Raw genomic sequence first — 22,679 nt, 5'->3', positions numbered from 1 at the left:
TAAATTTTAGTTATTTACATACATATTTTACATAATATATATTTGGGTATTAGGTATAGGTATTTATATATTCAGCATTTTTATTTTTATATACAAATAAACTAAATATATATATAGGTACCTACTTACCTATATAATATTTATATAACTAACTAAAATTTATATATTTCATATTTACTTTTGAAGTAATATTGTAGAATGTAAGTAGAAGATAAGCCACTTCAGGACACTTTGACCTTTGAACCCTAGCGATACAACGTAGCGCGTGACTGTCGATGCACCGCGTGACTCCGGCGTGGGTGACGTCAGTGGGGTAACTTGTCGGGTGACGTCAGGGGGGTAACTTGTCGGGACTTGTCGGGTGACGTTAGTGGGCCACAGTCCGATTAATTATTTTAATTATTTTTAATCATATTTTAAGTCATTATAATAGTCTAAGTATGTCAATAACCATTAATATTAAACAAAAAAATTTTCCTTAGGAGGGAATTGAACCAAGTACTAACACGACAGTAACTAGATACACATTCCGCTAACCCACGCAAACGCTTGCTAGACACTGGTAATATAAGATATAAAAAAAAAGCAAATAGATAGGTAAAAATTGTAAAGAAAATTACTACATACTTAAATGTATTATAAATTAATATATTCCTAAATTTTAGAAGAAACATTCGTAAATAGGTACATTTATACAAAACACAAAAGCATGTAGGTACCTACACATAAGTATTACTGTATATGAAGAAGCTTCTATAACAGGACAAAGGGATATTAATCTTCTAAGCAGCTCAATGTACATGCAAGATATCGCTTGAAAACCTATTGCGAATAGATGAAAAATCAAACACATCATACCGCAGGTCATCCTCACATTATGACCAAACCACCGAACGTGTCTAAGTATAGGTACCTACACGGCTCTCGTCTCTCACACAGATACACACAGATGACCTACAATATTCCTATATAATTATGGGTATTAACCAGCGAATTCTTACAGTATGACCAAACCAACAAACATCCTTTATAATCTTAAAAGTCAATATACAATATTCTTTTTTGTGATTTAATCAATGAGCATGATCCAGTCTTACAGTATAGCCAAACAATAAAAACCTATCTTACTCGATAAAGATATCAGCTGAACGATCACTGCTCAACATGGACCTTATATGAACGATCACTACTATACATAGGTCTCCATTGAACGCGCACAGCTATTATTCTGTATATGCCTATCATATGTATGAAACTTACTAAATCGAGAGGGTATTGTGAGCTGCATACTTTATTTTATCTACGACAATTCAGGTAATACTCTCCAATGAACGTACATTACTATACGCCGCTATTATTCTGTATATGCCTATCATTTTAGTGAATATTACTGAAATATTGTGATTTGCGTACTATATTTTATCTACGGCCAGCGTGTAATATTATGTTTTTACAGGTTGATATTGAACATCTTCGATAAGAAAGATATGTTGGTCATAGACGGTTCTTCGATAGCCATCAGGCAACAATTTCCCCTGATCATGTTTATAAAACATACGGAATGCACTGTATATACTAACCCAAGCTGACAACATACTTTGCAGATATGGATCACGATCAGCTTATAGGTTTATGTACGATTCCCTTCGTAAAGGTACATAGGCGTGCATCCGCGTGGGATAAAAGTCGACCGTCCTTTTTATACTCCGAATAAGAGGACCATCAAATATTCAAAGTTAAAATGTGTCATGGCGAGAAAATAAAATTATATACAGTTTATGTGCGTAAAATATAAGCGGTAATACAGGGTAATAACGAAAAAAAATATGTTAATGTACAAAAACGATATCCAACAGTATTGTCGTAAAGAAAAGGGATGTCGTAAAGGTCTTAACGTTAAATCATCTAAATAGCTTAATTTAGCGAGACAAATGATACATCGATGTTAGCATATACATGACAGTCGACTGTCATGTAAATGACACGTACTGTGCTACACGACAATTTTAAAACATTGATTTGACAGACCAATACTTGACGGCTACGGCAAAGAAGTTGACATGACAAACAAAAAGAAAAAGAATTTACAGCAACATGACAAACGAAAAGGAGAAGAAGAAGTGACAAACGAAAAGAAGAAGTGACAAATCGAAAAGAAGATGAAGAAGAATTGACAAACCGTAAAAAAGAAGAAGAATTGGCAGTTAATATTGAACGTTGACAGACCGCAAAGAAGAAGAAGTAAACGTGACAAACGAAAAAAAGAAGAAATTACAATGGCTCAGCACAATGAAGAAGTGACAAATCGAAAAAAGAAGAAGAAGAATTGACAGAAACATGACAAACGAAAAGAAGAAGAAGGATTGACAAACGAAAAGAAGAAGAAGGCTCAACACAATGAAGAATAATTTAAAAATCGAAAAGAAGAAGAATTGACAACATGATAAACGAAAAGAAGAAAAAGAATTGACGGCAACATGACAAACGTAAAGAAGAAGAAGTGACAATAGCTCAGCACAATGAAGAATAATTGACAAATCGAAAAGAAGAAGAAGAATTGATAACAACATAACAAACGAAAAGAAGAAGAAGAAGAAGAACTGACAGACCGAAAAGAAGAAGAAGTGACAATGGCTCGACACAAAAAAAGAAGAAGAAATTAAATACGATTTAATTAATTATAAAAAGTTACATTTCACATCTAATACTAGTATTAAATAGAATTTCATTAGTCACACAAAACGAATGTGTCAGCGGTCGTAAGGCACATTCCTCATCTCATATTACACCTGTAACATTATATTGCAATAGTAAGAATGTAGGGCAATGACCGCAAAAAGCAACGATTATATTTTTTGCAACATCGCCAGAAACACCTTGCAAATTTCAATAGCGGAAATTAAAACTGCAAATTCTAGAAATAATATTCACATGTCGTTTAATTTATGTCGCATTTAATCTGATGGTGCAAAATTAGCAAGAATGTATAATATGACAATGATGCATTAAAACCGCAAGTTCGAACAAAAAAGCATCGATTATATTTTTAGTATACGATTTTCATCATTATGACATAACATTGTAGACGAACGAAACGAACAGGGAAATCAGTGTAGAGTGAGCACATCTTAAATAAGGTAAATGATTCTTATTTCTGCAATTCTTTTTTAGTAAATATGTAGTGATAAATATAATTTTATTTCTTTTAACATTTCCATTTAACATTTATTAAGATAATAGCATTTGATTTTTACGGTCTGTTTCTAAATTCGGCGTTGCACCTATCCGCATATTGTTGATTGATTTTACGTTTTATTTAAAAAATAATAGCTTTAATGACACATTTCTAAAGTACTCCTTCTTTTATCGTTTCCTTGTTATGCAAATAAATGAGAGAGGTTGTTGCTATCCACAAAAGGATAATAATATTTTATTTTATGGTTTATTTTTTGTTTCTAATTTAATCTAAATGTATTTTTATGTGTTGTTTTTTTTTTATAAATTGTATGTTTCATTTGTCCTTATATTTTTGATCGATTTTACGTTTTATTTAAAAAATTATAGCTTTTTATCCGTAATACTTCTTCTGTTTAGCAATATACTATCAATCACAGCTAATATTTATTTTTTAATAGCGTGATAATAATAATGTTGCATTTGTACACGTCCCAGCGTATTTTTTTACTTTATAAAAATATATTGACAATCCTACTAATGCATTGGGTTAGTAAAAAACACTATGCGTTTTTTATTATTTTTATTTAAATTATTTCATACGAGTACATTGTTAAAGTTAGTAATAATTAAAAAACTAGCCAATTTATTTTAACATTTTCATCCATGGATCTAACGGAATAACGGTTAAATGAAGGTGTCTCGTATTCTATGTCTGTGCGCTATTTAAATTGTTGGCAGATTATTCATTACTATTACGACGTTTTTTCTAATTTTTCTATGCATTTTCAAAACGACTTCGACGACGTGTTTGCTCATTTTTAAACAAAGGTTTGATGGTTTTATTACATTTATCCCGGAATGCTTGATATGTCAAATATCCTGGAGAAACTCTATGAATACCTGTGACCTCTTATATTTTTTATAGTTGAGGCTGTCCTTTGTCGTAAAGTCTTGAGGATTCTTATAAAATAGTAAATTGTTTAGCCCACAAGTAGTTTTGTGCTTGTTATCGTTAATCAGTACATTTTTAGGAGCAAATTTGATGTTTTTTGCCCATTATCCTTTTATCAGTTTTCCAAACACACTGTGGACCTTAAGCTCTATCAATATCTGGGAATAATACCAATATTTTAGAAGGTGTACATCTTCTTCTTCATCTGTGCTCTCATCACCCTTCCATTTTTATATCTTCACCGCTTTTACGCATAAACATTCCTTTTTTCATCGTAAATTTTATTTAATGACATAGAAGTTCTTTTTCATCAGCTTGCATTTTCCGAGAACTTTGTACTTTTCTCTCACTATTGCCGCACGTTTGTTTACCTGAACCGCTCTACTGAAGACATGTTAACAAATGAATTCTCACATGAATGACTTTGAATATTTGTATATTTATACTTCTGTGCCCTTCTGTTAGTGTGTCTCTGATGACGTCTGAACGTCTCAGGTAATCTTTGTGGTCGTCTGTGCCTTTTGTTAGCGTGTCTCTGATGACGTCTGTACGTCTCTGGTACACTTCTATGGTCGACTGTGCCTTCTGTTAGCGTGTCTCTGATCACGTCATATTTAACGCCAAATGTCATGTCCTGTGTCAAACGACACGTCCTGCGTCGAATGTAACGTCATTCACGTCACGTCTTTCACGTCATATTTCACGACAAATGTCAAGTCATTAACGTCAAGTCGACTTGACGTAAATGACGTTACATTCGACGCAGGACGCTTCGTTTGACGCAGGACGTTAACATTTGGCGTGACGTGAATTATGTGACGTGAATGATGTGACGTGAAGGACGTGACGTGAATGACGTTACGTGAATGACGTGACGTGTATGACGTGACGTGAATGACGTGACGCGAATGACGTGACGTGAGTGACGTGAATGATGTGACGTGACGTGAATAATGTGACGTGAATGATGTGACGTGAATGACGTGACATTTGTCGTGAAATATGACGTGAAAGACGTGACGTGTATGACGTTTATTCGACGCAGGGCGTTTCGTTTGACGCAGGACTTGACATTTGGCGTGACGTGAATGATGTGACGTGAATGATGTGACGTGAATAACGTGACGTGAATCACGTTACGTGAATGACGTGACGTGTATGACGTGACGTGTATGACGTGACATGAGTTACGTGACGTGAATGATGTGACGCGAATGACGTGATATGAATGACGTGACGTGTGTGACGTGACGTGAATGATGTGACGTGAATGACGTTACGTTAATGACTTGACATTTGTCGTGAAATATGACGTGAAAGACGTGACGTGAATGACGTTACATTCGACGCAGGACGTGTCGTTTGACACAGGACATGACATTTGGCGTTAAATATGACGTGATCAGAGACACGCTAACAGAAGGCACAGTCGACCATAGAAGTGTACCAGAGACGTACAGACGTCATCAGAGACACGCTAACAAAAGGCACAGACGACCACAAAGATTACCTGAGACGTTCAGACGTCATCAGAGACACACTAACAGAAGGGCACAGAAGTATAAATATACAAAGATTCAAAGTCATTCATGTGAGAATTCATTTGTTAACATGTCTTCAGTAGAGCGGTTCAGGTAAACAAACGTGCGGCAATAGTGAGAGAAAAGTACAAAGTTCTCGGAAAATGCAAGCTGATGAAAAAGAACTTCTATGTCATTAAATAAAATTTACGATGAAAAAAGTAATGTTTATGCGTAAAAGCGGTGAAGATATAAAAATGGAAGGGTGATGAGAGCACAGATGAAGAAGAAGATGTACACCTTCTAAAATATTGGTATTATTCCCAGATATTGATAGAGCTTAAGGTCCACAGTGTGTTTGGAAAACTGATAAAAGGATAATGGGCAAAAAACATCAAATTTGCTCCTAAAAATGTACTGATTAACGATAACAAGCACAAAACTACTTGTGGGCTAAACAATTTACTATTTTATAAGAATCCTCAAGACTTTACGACAAAGGACAGCCTCAACTATAAAAAATATAAGAGGTCACAGGTATTCATAGAGTTTCTCCAGGATATTTGACATATCAAGCATTCCGGGATAAATGTAATAAAACCATCAAACCTTTGTTTAAAAATGAGCAAACACGTCGTCGAAGTCGTTTTGAAAATGCATAGAAAAATTAGAAAAAACGTCGTAATAGTAATGAATAATCTGCCAACAATTTAAATAGCGCACAGACATAGAATACGAGACACCTTCATTTAACCGTTATTCCGTTAGATCCATGGATGAAAATGTTAAAATAAATTGGCTAGTTTTTTAATTATTACTAACTTTAACAATGTACTCGTATGAAATAATTTAAATAAAAATAATAAAAAACGCATAGTGTTTTTTACTAACCCAATGCATTAGTAGGATTGTCAATATATTTTTATAAAGTAAAAAAATACGCTGGGACGTGTACAAATGCAACATTATTATTATCACGCTATTAAAAAATAAATATTAGCTGTGATTGATAGTATATTGCTAAACAGAAGAAGTATTACGGATAAAAAGCTATAATTTTTTAAATAAAACGTAAAATCGATCAAAAATATAAGGACAAATGAAACATACAATTTATAAAAAAAAAACAACACATAAAATACATTTAGATTAAATTAGAAACAAAAAATAAACCATAAAATAAAATATTATTATCCTTTTGTGGATAGCAACAACCTCTCTCATTTATTTGCATAACAAGGAAACGATAAAAGAAGGAGTACTTTAGAAATGTGTCATTAAAGCTATTATTTTTTAAATAAAACGTAAAATCAATCAACAATATGCGGATAGGTGCAACGCCGAATTTAGAAATAGACCGTAAAAATCAAATGCTATTATCTTAATAAATGTTAAATGGAAATGTTAAAAGAAATAAAATTATATTTATCACTACATATTTACTAAAAAAGAATTGCAGAAATAAGAATCATTTACCTTATTTAAGATGTGCTCACTCTACACTGATTTCCCTGTTCGTTTCGTTCGTCTACAATGTTATGTCATAATGATGAAAATCGTATACTAAAAATATAATCGATGCTTTTTTGTTCGAACTTGCGGTTTTAATGCATCATTGTCATATTATACATTCTTGCTAATTTTGCACCATCAGATTAAATGCGACATAAATTAAACGACATGTGAATATTATTTCTAGAATTTGCAGTTTTAATTTCTGCTATTGAAATTTGCAAGGTGTTTCTGGCGATGTTGCAAAAAATATAATCTTTGCTTTTTGCGGTCATTGCCCTACATTCTTACTATTGCAATATAATGTTACAGGTGTAATATGAGATGAGGAATGTGCCTTACGACCGCTGACACATTCGTTTTGTGTGACTAATGAAATTCTATTTAATACTAGTATTAGATGTGAAATGTAACTTTTTATAATTAATTAAATCGTATTTAATTTCTTCTTCTTTTTTTGTGTAGAGCCATTGTCACTTCTTCTTCTTTTCGGTCTGTCAGTTCTTCTTCTTCTTCTTCTTTTCGTTTGTTATGTTGTTATCAATTCTTCTTCTTCTTTTCGATTTGTCAATTATTCTTCATTGTGCTGAGCTCACAAACCATACATACTCATAGACGTTTCACATAAATTGTCAAGGTCAAGACAGCAAATTAATTACCATTCCAATCGAGAGATGTCGCTGTCAGTAAATTCTCTTGTCATATTTAACAACTGACAGTTGACAATTAAATTAATTTGTTTTGTTATTTACTTTTTATTTTACAGTTTGTGGCTTAATTATTTTATTGTGTATAGTGGTGTTACGTTTTTAATTAGATTTAATCATAATTTTAATCAATTGTATTAACCTCCTCTCCGTTTTTATGAGTAGAATTTTCAGTTTACATTGATTGATCATCCCGTGTTGTGTTTCTCCACATTAAAAAAAACAATATAATAGATCCTGAAACAGTTTATTCCAATAGACAAGTGTGTCATCAACATTTCGGGCCTATATATTTTTGGAAGTTTGTAAAAGATTATAAGGTATTTATCTAAACAATCATCCTACAAGATTCTTTCAAAAATTTTCATTCAACTCAATATTACATCAGTGCTTTCACGTGACACATGGCAGTAGTGTTTAGAATTTTCAAAACAAATTGGAATATTTGAAGTTTTCAGTAAAACATTGAATTGTCTTTCTGTTGTTTTAATTTCCTGCGAAATTTCATCAAAAATACCGCAAAATTTACAATTTGAAATTCACACGTAACTAAAATTTGTCAATTTAGTTCCCATTCCAATCAAGAGATGGCGTTAATTCGATCCGAAAGATTAACATGGTCGTGAAACGTCTATAAGTATGTATGGTTTGTGGCTGAGCTATTGTCACTTCTTCTTCTTTACGTTTGTCATGTTGCCGTCAATTCTTTTTCTTCTTTTCGTTTATCATGTTGTCAATTCTTCTTCTTTTCGATTTTTAAATTATTCTTCATTGTGTTGAGCCTTCTTCTTCTTCTTTTTTCGATTTGTCACTTCTTCATTGTGCTGAGCCATTGTCATTTCTTCTTTTTTTCGTTTGTCACGTTTACTTCTTCTTCTTTGCGGTCTGTCAACGTTCAATATTAACTGCCAATTCTTCTTCTTTTTTACGGTTTGTCAATTCTTCTTCATCTTCTTTTCGATTTGTCACTTCTTCTTTTCGTTTGTCACTTCTTCTTCTCCTTTTCGTTTGTCATGTTGCTGTAAATTCTTTTTCTTTTTGTTTGTCATGTCAACTTCTTTGCCGCAGCCGTCAAGTATTGGTCTGTCAAATCAATGTTTTAAAATTGTCGTGTAGCACAGTACGTGTCATTTACATGACAGTCGACTGTCATGTATATGCTAACATCGATGTATCATTTGTCTCGCTAAATTAAGCTATTTAGATGATTTAACGTTAAGACTTTTACGACATCCCTTTTCTTTACGACAATACTGTTGGATATCGTTTTTGTACATTAACATATTTTTTTTCGTTATTACCCTGTATTACCGCTTATATTTTACGCACATAAACTGTATATAATTTTATTTTCTCGCCATGACACATTTTAACTTTGAATATTTGATGGTCCTCTTATTCGGAGTATAAAAAGGACGGTCGACTTTTATCCCACGCGGATGCACGCCTATGTACCTTTACGAAGGGAATCGTACATAAACCTATAAGCTGATCGTGATCCATATCTGCAAAGTATGTTGTCAGCTTGGGTTAGTATATACAGTGCATTCCGTATGTTTTATAAACATGATCAGGGGAAATTGTTGCCTGATGGCTATCGAAGAACCGTCTATGACCAACATATCTTTCTTATCGAAGATGTTCAATATCAACCTGTAAAAACATAATATTACACGCTTGCCGTAGATAAAATATAGTACGCAAATCACAATATTTCAGTAATATTCACTAAAATGATAGGCATATACAGAATAATAGCGGCGTATAGTAATGTACGTTCATTGGAGAGTATTACCTGAATTGTCGTAGATAAAATAAAGTATGCAGCTCACAATACCCTCTCGATTTAGTAAGTTTCATACATATGATAGGCATATACAGAATAATAGCTGTGCGCGTTCAATGGAGACCTATGTATAGTAGTGATCGTTCATATAAGGTCCATGTTGAGCAGTGATCGTTCAGCTGATATCTTTATCGAGTAAGATAGGTTTTTATTGTTTGGCTATACTGTAAGACTGGATCATGCTCATTGATTAAATCACAAAAAAGAATATTGTATATTGACTTTTAAGATTATAAAGGATGTTTGTTGGTTTGGTCATACTGTAAGAATTCGCTGGTTAATACCCATAATTATATAGGAATATTGTAGGTCATCTGTGTGTATCTGTGTGAGAGACGAGAGCCGTGTAGGTACCTATACTTAGACACGTTCGGTGGTTTGGTCATAATGTGAGGATGACCTGCGGTATGATGTGTTTGATTTTTCATCTATTCGCAATAGGTTTTCAAGCGATATCTTGCATGTACATTGAGCTGCTTAGAAGATTAATATCCCTTTGTCCTGTTATAGAAGCTTCTTCATATACAGTAATACTTATGTGTAGGTACCTACATGCTTTTGTGTTTTGTATAAATGTACCTATTTACGAATGTTTCTTCTAAAATTTAGGAATATATTAATTTATAATACATTTAAGTATGTAGTAATTTTCTTTACAATTTTTACCTATCTATTTGCTTTTTTTTTATACCTTATATTACCAGTGTCTAGCAAGCGTTTGCGTGGGTTAGCGGAATGTGTATCTAGTTACTGTCGTGTTAGTACTTGGTTCAATTCCCTCCTAAGGAAAATTTTTTTGTTTAATATTAATGGTTATTGACATACTTAGACTATTATAATGACTTAAAATATGATTAAAAATAATTAAAATAATTAATCGGACTGTGGCCCACTAACGTCACCCGACAAGTTACCCCCCTGACGTCACCCGACAAGTCCCGACAAGTTACCCCACTGACGTCACCCACGCCGGAGTCACGCGGTGCATCGACAGTCACGCGCGACGTTGTATCGCTAGGGTTCAAAGGTCAAAGTGTCCTGAAGTGGCTTATCTTCTACTACGAATGTACCTATTTACGAATGTTTCTTCTAAAATTTAGGAATATATTAATTTATAATACATTTAAGTATGTAGTAATTTTCTTTACAATTTTTACCTATCTATTTGCTTTTTTTTTATACCTTATATTACCAGTGTCTAGCAAGCGTTTGCGTGGGTTAGCGGAATGTGTATCTAGTTACTGTCGTGTTAGTACTTGGTTCAATTCCCTCCTAAGGAAAATTTTTTTGTTTAATATTAATGGTTATTGACATACTTAGACTATTATAATGACTTAAAATATGATTAAAAATAATTAAAATAATTAATCGGACTGTGGCCCACTAACGTCACCCGACAAGTCCCGACAAGTTACCCCCCTGACGTCACCCGACAAGTCCCGACAAGTTACCCCACTGACGTCACCCACGCCGGAGCCACGCGGTGCATCGACAGTCACGCGCGACGTTGTATCGCTAGGGTTCAAAGGTCAAAGTGTCCTGAAGTGGCTTATCTTCTACTAATGTACAGACTGCATTCCCATATGTAATATGTAAATTTAGTAGAAAGTAGAACCTAGGATGGAGATTCGGTGATGCTGAAAACATACTTCTGAGCAATATATAGCACTTCCTTGGAATATTCTTCCCATATACTAAAAAGTACATTCTTCCTATATACTAAAAAGATGTGCCGTAGTACATTCTAAGTATATAAATAGAAGGTTTACAGCACCTCCTTAGAATGTTCTAAAACGGATATTCTTGGTATATACTGAAAATAAAGTGCGGTAGTACATTCTAAGTATATACATAGAACGTTTAAGTACTGTAATGTAGTATATACTCAGCATCTGCTCTGCACATTCCCAATGGTAATTACGCATATTCTCAGCATATACTTTTTCTGAAAAGTATGTTCTATGAATATACTAAGAACATGAAATTGTTATGTGGGCTGTAGTAATCCTTTTACAAGTTAACAAACAACTTTTTTAACTTGCTACACTATACTGACGAAGCCCAAATAGGCCGAAACACCGGTGTATATAGTTACACAGAAATGTATGGAGTGATGACCCTTCATCATTTTATATATTTCCAACAAAATTCACATTCACTTTACGAGTATTAGCCAATGATTTTGCTTATTTATTTATATATATATATATATATATATATATATATATATATATATATATATATATATATATATATATATATATATATATTGTTGTGATCTTATTTATTTATATGTGATGATATTCTTATATGTAATTTAATTTAATTAATGCATTAATGATATTCTAATTAATCAACCAGATCACATATCAATATGTTTTTAATCTCAGGGCGAATTATAAAATTACTTACTTACGTTCGTGACTTCTAAGTATTTCTCAGTGGTTCCTAATCGGGATAGGAAAATAATAAAATAATACACACATATGGATTACAATTATAAATCAAAATTTTGTTTATTTTATATAAATGGCAATCATTGCTTAATATTTGTTATATCTTATATTTATTTAACACAAACATTTAAAAATGGGAATCTTATTTCCTTTTGGTTTCCAATTTAAAATTTTTATTAACAATGAACTATTAGGATTTATTAGCAACAAATTGATTTAAGTTTGATGAAAATCTTCTGATATTAGCGATTATGTTCTTCCATTTTTAATGTGGTATTCAATACAAAAACCCATACATTCATGTCCTGACAAATGAGACTGACCTTTATCTGGTGAGCTGCGAATGTCCTCACACAAGACCCGTTTCCTCCTACCCTTGGTTGCGATAAAAAAACTCGTCCTGACCTCCAGTAATGTTCTCCTTGAAAACTACCTCGTATAGCTCTCGTTCCTGCTTTTCTTGTGATGCCGTGTTCTACCTTTTTCGAACCACTTCAATCAGCTACCGGGACACTCTTTGCTCAAGGAGATTCTTTTCTCTCGACTCGGCCTACCTCTCGTTCCGATGGGTACTCAACACTCACGGAACTACACCGGCTTTTTCACTCTTCGTACACTACCGTCTACCACTGGACTTCACTTCTCGACCTCTCAAAACATTCTGATCTATCTTCCTCATTCATTCCCTTACTTTCTAAATATCCCTTCCAGATTCAAAATCAACACTCCACCACAAATTTTAATTCGCCGTATTCCTCAATACCAACTTTTAATCTTTCTAAATATGTTTAATGGATTTCAAGAAAAAATAATCATTTCCCAATTTAAACTTACTTTCTACTTTTTACAAAACTTAATGACCTATTATCTATTTCACTGAGTCTTATTTAGCGTAGGCTAATGATCGAATCTTCCGCGAACACTATAATGGTCCGCGTCACTCAAACTTGTTTATCTTAGGCGCATTGTTACCGAGTTTCGTACACTTCTTCGAATCACTACACTTTAAATCCTTCACGCACTGCTATCTATAATGACAGCTTTCACAAACTAAAAACTAAATACATAATATGAGATAGAGTAGATAAACTCCTATATTCTACGGAACAGAAAATGTCCCTAATACCTAAAAACAATTAAGAGTCTTCAATCAATGTATACTCTATCTGTCCCGATATGGCTCTCATACATGGACATAACGGGAAAATATACTTACTAAACAGTCGTCAAAATACTCAGGAATACCTATCAAATGAACACCAAAAGAAGTTGACAGCATTATAATTAATCAAGTGATGAAAATAAGAGAAACATTTCGAATTTTTTAGAAAAAAGTGAAAAATAAAACATAGGTACCTACGCCATTTCCATAAAAATTAAAATTTATAGCAATTTATTTTACGACTTTCTTTATTTTAGCAGTAGGTAATGACCTCAAAAATGTTGACCGATTTAGAATTCATATTTTTGAAAAAAGTATGATTTAAAAAAAAATCAGAATTTTTCAAATTTTCTTAAATTTCATTTTGTTTTGATATACTTATGTTGGTGTAATATAAAAATAATCCCCAAAAATACTCAATATACCTACGTAAAAAATGATAAGAACCAAATTTTAGTTTTTTCTCCAACAAATATTTTACTTTTTTTTATTACTTTTATGGGATAAAAAATAACCGAGTTGGAAATGCTTAAAGCCTAAATTTTACTGCGAAAACTATGTAACCTGGGACTTGGGCCATTTAACCTTAAAAAAGGGATTAAAAAATTAAATGTAATACAATTTTATAGCCCTTGAAATTACCTTTCAAATGATTTTTAGATGAACCTTAAAAAAATTAGCAGTTATTCTAAAAAATATTTAAAAAAAGAAAATAAATTTAATAACAGTTCGTTTACTAAAATGCTACGTATTCTCCGTTCTTTTATATGGCGTGGAGTCATGGACCTTAACTGAAGTATCACTGCGAAGAGACTTATGTCTATAGACGCATGTTGAGGATTTCCTGGATAGACAGAGTTACCAACGAAGAAGTTCTACATAGAATGGGTAAATAAGAGCGCGAACTAGTCGTAACCATAAAACGTCGCAAACTGGAATACCTGGGGCCATATAATGCGCAATGAACAACGATATGACCTACTTCGGACCATACTTCAAGGTAAAGTGCATGGGAAAAGAGGTCCAGGACGAAGAAGAATATCCTGGCTGCATAACCTGCGAAAATAGTTCAACTTAACCACCACCGGACTTTTCAGGGCAGCAGTCTGAGCAGTCAACAGTCAGAATAGCCATGTTAGTGTCCAAACGGATAGGCACCATAAGAAGAAGAATCTTAAAAGAAACAATAACATTTTTTGGAAAAATTTTTGGAGCATAAATTCTGATAAATTTTTGGTGCATACATTTTAATGCTATCAACTTCTTCTGCAGCTCATTTGATAACCCGTGTTGAGCTGCCCCCCCCCCCCACTTGCAAAAATCAAAAAACAAATAGCCCTGATTTATGAGCTATTTATGAGCTCTCATATTCCGCAAACTAAAAATTTTGAGCTCGTTCCACTGAGCAGGAGTTTGATACTTTAGTGGGGGGGGGGGGGGCTGAGTCAGCCCCCCCACTACTTAAAAATAGGAATATTGAATCGGTTTTTGCGGCAGAATTACGAGCTATTTATGAGCTCTTGAAATTATATAGTTTCGATTTTTGAGCTCATCCCCTTCACCCCCAAACAACCCTTTAATTGATTTAACTTAAGAGAAAAATGCTGAGAAAACTTAAAATATATCGTATTGCGGATATAATTCCTATAGCTTATATACTCTAAGAATAAACTATTAAATCACGTGCAGTTCGATTATTGAGCTACAACCCCTTCGCAAGAAAACCACCCTATCTTCCCGGCTTAAGAGAAAGTTGTACTTAAAATGCATTAAATAATTATTTGGCGACTACATATCATTGAATAATTTATACGCTTCCAAATTACGCGCATTTAGATCAGTAAATTGCAATTTATTTTGTATAGTGCAGTCACTGAAGGTAAAAATCAACAATTACCTTCAATTTCGGTGAACCTTCATCGATTTTAACGAAAATTGGTCAGTGGTTAGAGGATACGTCAAGAAACAAAGGTGACATGGTACCACCTTGCGCCTTTACCCTGAGGATGGATACCGCCCCTTCTCGGGGGTGAAAATTATTTTATTAAAAATAACTGCACAAATCAATAAAAGAACAAATTAAAAGCAAAATTTATTATATAAAGTTAATAAAATAAGTCAATACTTTTTAAGTTATTAAAGATCAAAGATTTTAATTATTCGTGAAAAAAATGCATGTTATGAAGCGGTTTTTCGTAAATCACTGAAAAACTGTAAGTTTTTACAAAAAAGTTAATAGTAGTTTAATTCGTATAGCTTATATTCTAAGAATAAACTCTTAAATCACGCGCCTTTCGATTATAGAGCTACAACCCCTTCACAAGAAAACCATCCCATATTCCCGGTTTAAGAGAGAGTTGTACTTAAAATAATTTAAATTAATTATTTTACGACTACATATCGTTTAATAATTTATGAGCTGGCAAAATATACGCATCTCAATTATTGAATTGCCATTTTCTTTCTATAGTGCAGTCACTGAAGGTAAAAATTAACTATGACCTTCGATTTCGGTAAATCTCCATTCATTTTCACGAAAATTGGTGAGCGGATTTTGATGCTATCAAATTTTTCTGGAGCTCATTTTTGATAGGTATTTTTAAGTAGGGGAAAGGTAGGTAAAGTGGAATGGGTGGGTAAAGCGGAATAAGCTTAAAATTTAATTTCAAAATTGGCGGTTTTTGTTGTAACTCCTACCACAATATACCTTTTGACATTTGGCAATATTTACTTCAATATGGCGCACTTTCATTGATATGTTCATGTGAGTTAAACAAGATCATTGTTTTTTAACAAAAAGTTGTAATATTTGGTGACTAAGACGAAATTTCTTATCAGCAACAGGTAAGTTTTTCTAACCGTATTTATTATCTATTGTATAAAATGGTTATTTGTGGACATAAATACTCTTTCTTTAACTTATTAGCACGTTTGGTTAGTAGCTATCGTGTTTGTACAGAAAAAATGTTGATGCGGGTAAAGTGGAATGAAACGTATGCGGGTAAAGCGGAATGACGTTCCACTTTACCTCCTAAAAGTTTAACAATGTTATTAAGTGACAACATTTTTTTAGCATGCCTAATTTTTACAAACGAAAGACTTCGCAGCAGAGTTGGGACGAGAAGGCAATGGCTGAGGCTCTAACTGCATGTCAAGGTGGTTTATCAATTCATTCTTCTGCAAAACAATATAACATTCCATCGACAACTCTTTTTAGAAGATTAAAGCGACCACCAGAAGAACGTTTAGTGAAGCAACTTGGACGATTCCGTTGCGTGTTCACGGTAGATCAAGAGAGGATGTTGGTAGACTATATTCTTAAAATGGAAGAACGCCTGTTTGGGCTAACTATTTCTGACTTAAAATATCTTACCTACGAGTTTGCCATACGAAATAACATTGAACATAGATTCAATAATGAGAAGAAAGAAGCTGGTAAAGTATGGTTGCTTGGTTTCATGAAACGGCACCCAGTTCTTTCACTTCGACTTCCAGAAAAAACGTCAGCAGCGCGAGCGTCAGCATTTAACGCAGTTAGTGTCGGAAAGTTCTTTGATTTATTGGAAGACTTATACCAAAAACACAACTACAAACCTAACCGCATCTATAATTGTGACGAAACCGGAATCTCTACCGTGCCAAATAAGCCTTCAAAGATTATTTCAAAAAAGGGGAAAAAGCAAGTAGGAGTTTTATCATCAGCTGAAAGAGGTACGCTTACAACTGCAGAAATTTGCTTCAACGCTGCAGGGGAATACATCCCTCCTGCTCTTATCTTTCCACGGGTGAGACATCACTTGACATTCGACATTGGAGTTCCTCTGAATACCAAAATTTTCACGCATGCTTCTGGATGGATGCAGACCGAAATCTTTACGGCTTGGTTTCACCATTTTATTAAATTTGCGAAGCCTACCTCCGAGGACAGGGTTTTACTAATTTTAGATGGCCATTCAACCCACATAAAAAACATTGAAGTCTTAGAGCTTGCTAAGAAAAACTTTGTAGACATCCTGGTGCTACCACCACATTGCACACATCGACTTCAGCCACTGGACGTATCATTTATGTATCCCATGTCGACCTTCTATGAACAGGCAGTGCGAGTTTGGCTGCGAACCCACCCGGGGAAAGTTGTGACGATTTATGATGTCGGTCCTCTCTTCGGAGAAGCTTACTTGAAGGCAGCTAGTATGGCAACAGCTATCTCAGGATTTAAGAAGACGGGTATTTGGCCGTTTGAGAGACCTGATCCAAACGTTTTCGTGGCTGCAGATACAACTGATCGTCCTGGGCCTCTACTCGCTACATCTAACCTGCCATCAGCGTCCACTCCAGTGTCAAATGACATTCTCCTCCATAAGACTATTGTTAGTCCTGCGGATATTTTACCTATCCCACGGGTCGCTTCAAATATCGAAAATCCAACGAAGAAAAGGGCTCGATCAGGAAAAACTGTAGTAGCAACTTCTACCCCTTTTATTGAAGAGTTAAAGAATTTGAAGGCTCCGACCCCAAAAAATCCAACCAAGAAAGTTACGAAGCAACTATTTCAAAGCGACAGCGAAGAAGAAGATGATGCAAACATCAGCATTTATAGTGACACCGACAGCGGTTCAGAGTTGGACCTACCAGTTCAAATTCCTACCATAAAAACAGAAGATATTAAGGAAGGGATATATGTAGCTGTAGAGTACAACGGACAAACATTTCCCGGTTTAGTAATTTCAAAATCAGGTGAATCAGCGTCTGTAAAGTGTATGGAAAGGACGCAAAAATATTTCAAATGGCCTAATAAAGATGATGTATTAGATTACAACATTAAGGACATTAAAATGATTATTAATGAACCAAAACAGTTAAGACGAGGGTTTTTCAATGTTCCTGAGCTCTGTTTATATGCTTAGTTGAATAAATAATATTAATTCATTTTAAGTTTTTGTATTCCGCTTTACCTCCAATATGGCGGGTAAAGTGGAATATTACACCACTTTTACTTTTGACGTTTTTCTCCGAAGTGGTGATATATTAGTTTAATTTCTTAACAGTACTACGTAGGGCTATAACGTAAGTGGCTTCTTCCATAAACTCAAACTTTTAAGACGAATACTTCTACCGGGATACAAGCTTGAATCGGTAATTATTCCACTTTACCTACCTTTCCCCTACTTTGACAAGTATTTAGTACCTAAGTGTTATAAAACGCATCTCTCTCCCGTTATTTAAGCTTGAATCCTTAGATTTGAACAGTCGCAGAAAAAAACATATATTTAATTACCAATAACTTACTTTAAATTAACATTAAAGGGTTTTTCAAGTAAGCAATTTATTATATTTTTTATTAGCTTCAATTTTAGTGATGAACACTTTTTTGTAAAAACTTACAGTTTTTGATCTTTATTAACTCAAAAATTAATGATTTATTTTAATCACATTATATAACAAATTTTGCTTACAATTTGTCCCTCTCTTTGTCCAACGATTTGTGGGGTTATTTTTAATAAGTAATTTTCACCCCCGAGAAGGGGTGACATATACCCCAGGTTAAAACCCCAAGTTATTGTTAATGCGTGAAAATGAATGGAGATTTACCGAAATTGAAGGTCATAGTTGATTTTTACCTTCAGTGATTGCACTATAGAAAGAAAATGGCAATTCAATAATTGAGATGCGTATATTTTGCAAGCTCATAAATTATTAAACGATATGTAGTCGCCAAATAATTAATTTAAATTATTTTAAGTACAACTCTCTCTTAAGCCGGGAATATGGGATGGTTTTCTTGCGAAGGAGTTGTAGCTCTATAATCGAAAGGCGCGTGATTTAAGAGTTTATTCTTAGAATATAAGCTATACGAATTAAACTACTATTAACTTTTTTGTAAAAACTTACAGTTTTTCAGTGATTTACGAAAAACCGCTTCATAACATGCATTTTTTTCACGAATAATTAAAATCTTTGATTTTTAATAACTTAAAAAGTATTGACTTATTTTATTAACTTTATATAATAAATTTTGCTTTTAATTTGTTCTTTTATTGATTTGTGCAGTATTTTTAATAAAATAATTTTCAGCCCCGAGAAGGGGCGGTATCCACCCTCAGGGTAAAGGCGCAAGGTGGTACCATGTCACCTTTGTTTCTTGACGTATCCTCTAACCACTGACCAGTTTTCGTGAAAATCGATGAAGGTTCACCGAAATTGAAGGTAATCGTTGATTTTTACCTTCAGTGACTGCACTATACAAAATAAATTGCAATTTACTGATCTAAATGCGCGTAATTTGGAAGCTTATAAATTATTCAATGATATGTAGTCGCCAAATAATTAGTCTAATGCATTTTAAGTACAACTTTCTCTTAAGCCGGGAAGATAGGGTGGTTTTCTTGCGAAGGGGTTGTAGCTCAATAATCGAAATGCACGTGATTTAATAGTTTATTCTTAGAGTATATAAGCTATATGAATTATATCCAAAATACGATATATTTTAAGTTTTCTCAGCATTTTTCTCTTAAGTTAAATCAATTAAAGGGTTTTTTGGGGGTGAAGGGGATGAGCTCAAAAATCGAAACTATATAATTTCAAGAGCTCATAATTCTGCCGCAAAAACCGATTTAATATTCCTATTTTTAAGTAGTGGTGGAGTCAGCCCCCCCCCCCCCCCCACTAAAGTATCAAATTCCTGCTCAGTGGAACGAGCTCAAAATTTTTAGTTTGCGGAATATGAGAGCTCATAAATCAGGGCTATTTGTTTTGTGATTTTTGCAAGTGGGGGGGGGGGGCAGCTCAACACGGGTCATTTACCAGATATATCTGACTACATATTTTGTTAAGTATTTAGTAAGTTATAAAATGCATCGTTTTCCCGTTATGATTTGAATACGAATTTTCCGTATTCTTGAATACTTAGATTTGATTACAGGTCGAAAAAAATATACATTCAAATACGTATAACTATACAGGGTGTCCCGAAAAGATTGGTCATAAATTATACCATAGATTCTAGGGTCAAAAATATGTTGATCGAACCTAGTACAAATGTGCACATAAAAAAGTTATAGCCCTTTAAAGTTACAAAATGAAAATCAATTTTTTCCAATATTTCAAAAACTATTAGAGATTTTTTATTGAAAATAGGCATGTGGCATTCTTATGGCAGGAGCATGTTAACAAAAAATTATAGTGAAATTTGTGCACCCCATAAAAATTTTATGGGGTTTTGTTCCTTTAAACCCCTCCCAAACTTTTGTGTATGTTCCAATTAATTTATTATTATGGTACCAATAGTTAGACACAGTATTTTAAAACTTTTTTGCCTCTTAGTCTTTTTTCGATAAACCAGTTTTTATCGAGATGCGGCTTCTTTTTTAATATGTTTACATAAAAATTGTATGGGGGTTTCGTTCCTTTAAACCCCAAAATGTTTGTGTACGTTCCAATTAAACTTTTATTGCGGTACCATTAGTTAAACACAGTGTTTTAAAAACTTTTTTGCCTCTTAGTATATTTTCATATTATAAAAATGTAAATTATAGATTTTTGATATTATTACCAGGTCTCTTCTATAATCGTACTTAAATATACAAATAGGTGGTGGCGGATTTGACAAATATTCAAAATATCTCGATAAAAACTGGCTTTTCGAGAAAGTACTAAGAGGCAAAAAAGTTTTAAAAACACTGTGTTTAACTAATAATACTTTAACAATAATTTAATACGAACATACACAAAAGTTTAGGGGGGTTTAAGGGAACAAAACCCCCATAAAATTTTTATGGGGTGCACAAATTTCACTATAATTTTTTGTTAAGATGTTCCTTTAACAATAATTTAATACGAACATACACAAAAGTTTAGGGGGGTTTAAGGGAACAAAACCCCCATAAAATTTTTATGGGGTGCACAAATTTCACTATAATTTTTTGTTAAGATGTTCCTGCCATAAGAATGCCACACGTCTATTTTCAATAAAAAATCTCTAATAGTTTACGAAATATTGAAAAAAAAAATGATTTTCATTTTAAGGGCTATAATTTTTTTTGCATATTTGTACTAAGGTAAGTTAGGTTCAATCAACATATTTTTGACTCCAGAATCTGTGGTATAATTTATGACCAATATTTTCGGGACACCCTGTATAATACTAAAAGGTTTTTAAGTAATGAATTTATTGGATATTTTATTATCTTCAATTTTGATAATGACATTTTTGTAAAAACATAGTTTTTGAGTTATTTATGAAAAACTGCTTTCTGCATTTTTTTTTCACGAAAAATTAAAACTTTTGATCTTTAATATCTCAAAAAGTATTAATTTGTTTTAATAACTTTATATAATAAATTTTGCTTAGAATTTGTCGCTCTATCGATTTATGGGCTTATTTTTAATCAAATAATTTTGCCCCCGGCAAGGGGGTATCCTCTAACCATCACCAATTTTCATGAAAATCGATCGAGGTTCAACGAAATCGGAGGTAGCTCATATTAACTTTCAGTGCTGCACTAATAGGCCTGGATCCCGTGTACCAAAAAAAGTTTATTAATAGCAAGCTGAAAATTTGTTAATAGCTTAACGGTGAACAGGGGAAGTTTTAATTGTAGAACGTGTGATCCTGACAAGTTTATGATTGTGAAAACTGCCAGGTTATTTTTAAGTTTATTCAATAGCATACTATGTTGGGCATTTTAACCCGGGACTTAGAAAAAATCTGACATTTTTATCCATTTCCGTGATAACTTGATGAAAAATTTTGCAACATAACTTTCCACTCGTAAGTGCCTGGAGGAAGATTGTAGTAAAGCGTAGGATTTTTTTGTGTGGAATTTATGGCTTTGGTGAGAACCAATTAGCTTTAAAAATTGTTAGAAATATATATTTTTTACATATATCAAGTAAATAAAAATATTATAAAATAGAAATTTGTTTTAAATTCGTATTGTTAGATTTTCTCTCTACGTGCCACTGCTTACGTAACAGAAGTGAACGCGACTGCTCCCGGGTTAATAAGTCCTACATATAGATCATGTCAAATGACAAGAATTATGTAGGTGGTAAATAGCAGCCTTATTTTTGCAGGAGAGTTTAATGAAAGGTTAACAAATCAATTGGAAGTTCTGTCCGACAAAACACATGGGACGCTTTCGTAATCTGACGTACCAAATTTTTAAACTGTTCCACAATTAAAATTTCCCCTCTTCTCGTATATCAAAGTTTGTCCGACTAGACACCGTTAAGCTATTAACAAATTTTCAGCTTGCGTGAATTTTACTCAATTTTTTCTTTGTAAAGCGAGATCCAGGACTATAACTGTGAAATCACCGTTATTAATCCATGTATAAATAAAACGC

General features: G+C 33.4%; 1 protein-coding gene across 1 annotated transcript; it reads left to right on the top strand.

Moving 5' to 3' along the window:
- Positions 1–15,944: 15,944 nt before the first annotated feature.
- Positions 15,945–18,510, top strand: LOC126892204 (uncharacterized). Its single transcript, XM_050661708.1, has 2 exons — positions 15,945–16,176; positions 16,406–18,510. The coding sequence occupies exon 2, from the start codon at positions 16,407–16,409 to the stop codon at positions 18,237–18,239; it is 1,833 nt and encodes a 610-aa protein (XP_050517665.1). The 5' UTR covers positions 15,945–16,176; position 16,406; the 3' UTR covers positions 18,240–18,510.
- The last annotated feature ends 4,169 nt before the right edge of the window (positions 18,511–22,679 follow it).

This window comes from Diabrotica virgifera, chromosome 9 (genome assembly GCF_917563875.1).
Source record: "Diabrotica virgifera virgifera chromosome 9, PGI_DIABVI_V3a".
NCBI lineage: Eukaryota > Metazoa > Arthropoda > Insecta > Coleoptera > Chrysomelidae > Diabrotica > Diabrotica virgifera.
This window is presented reverse-complemented; position numbering and strand designations above follow the sequence as displayed.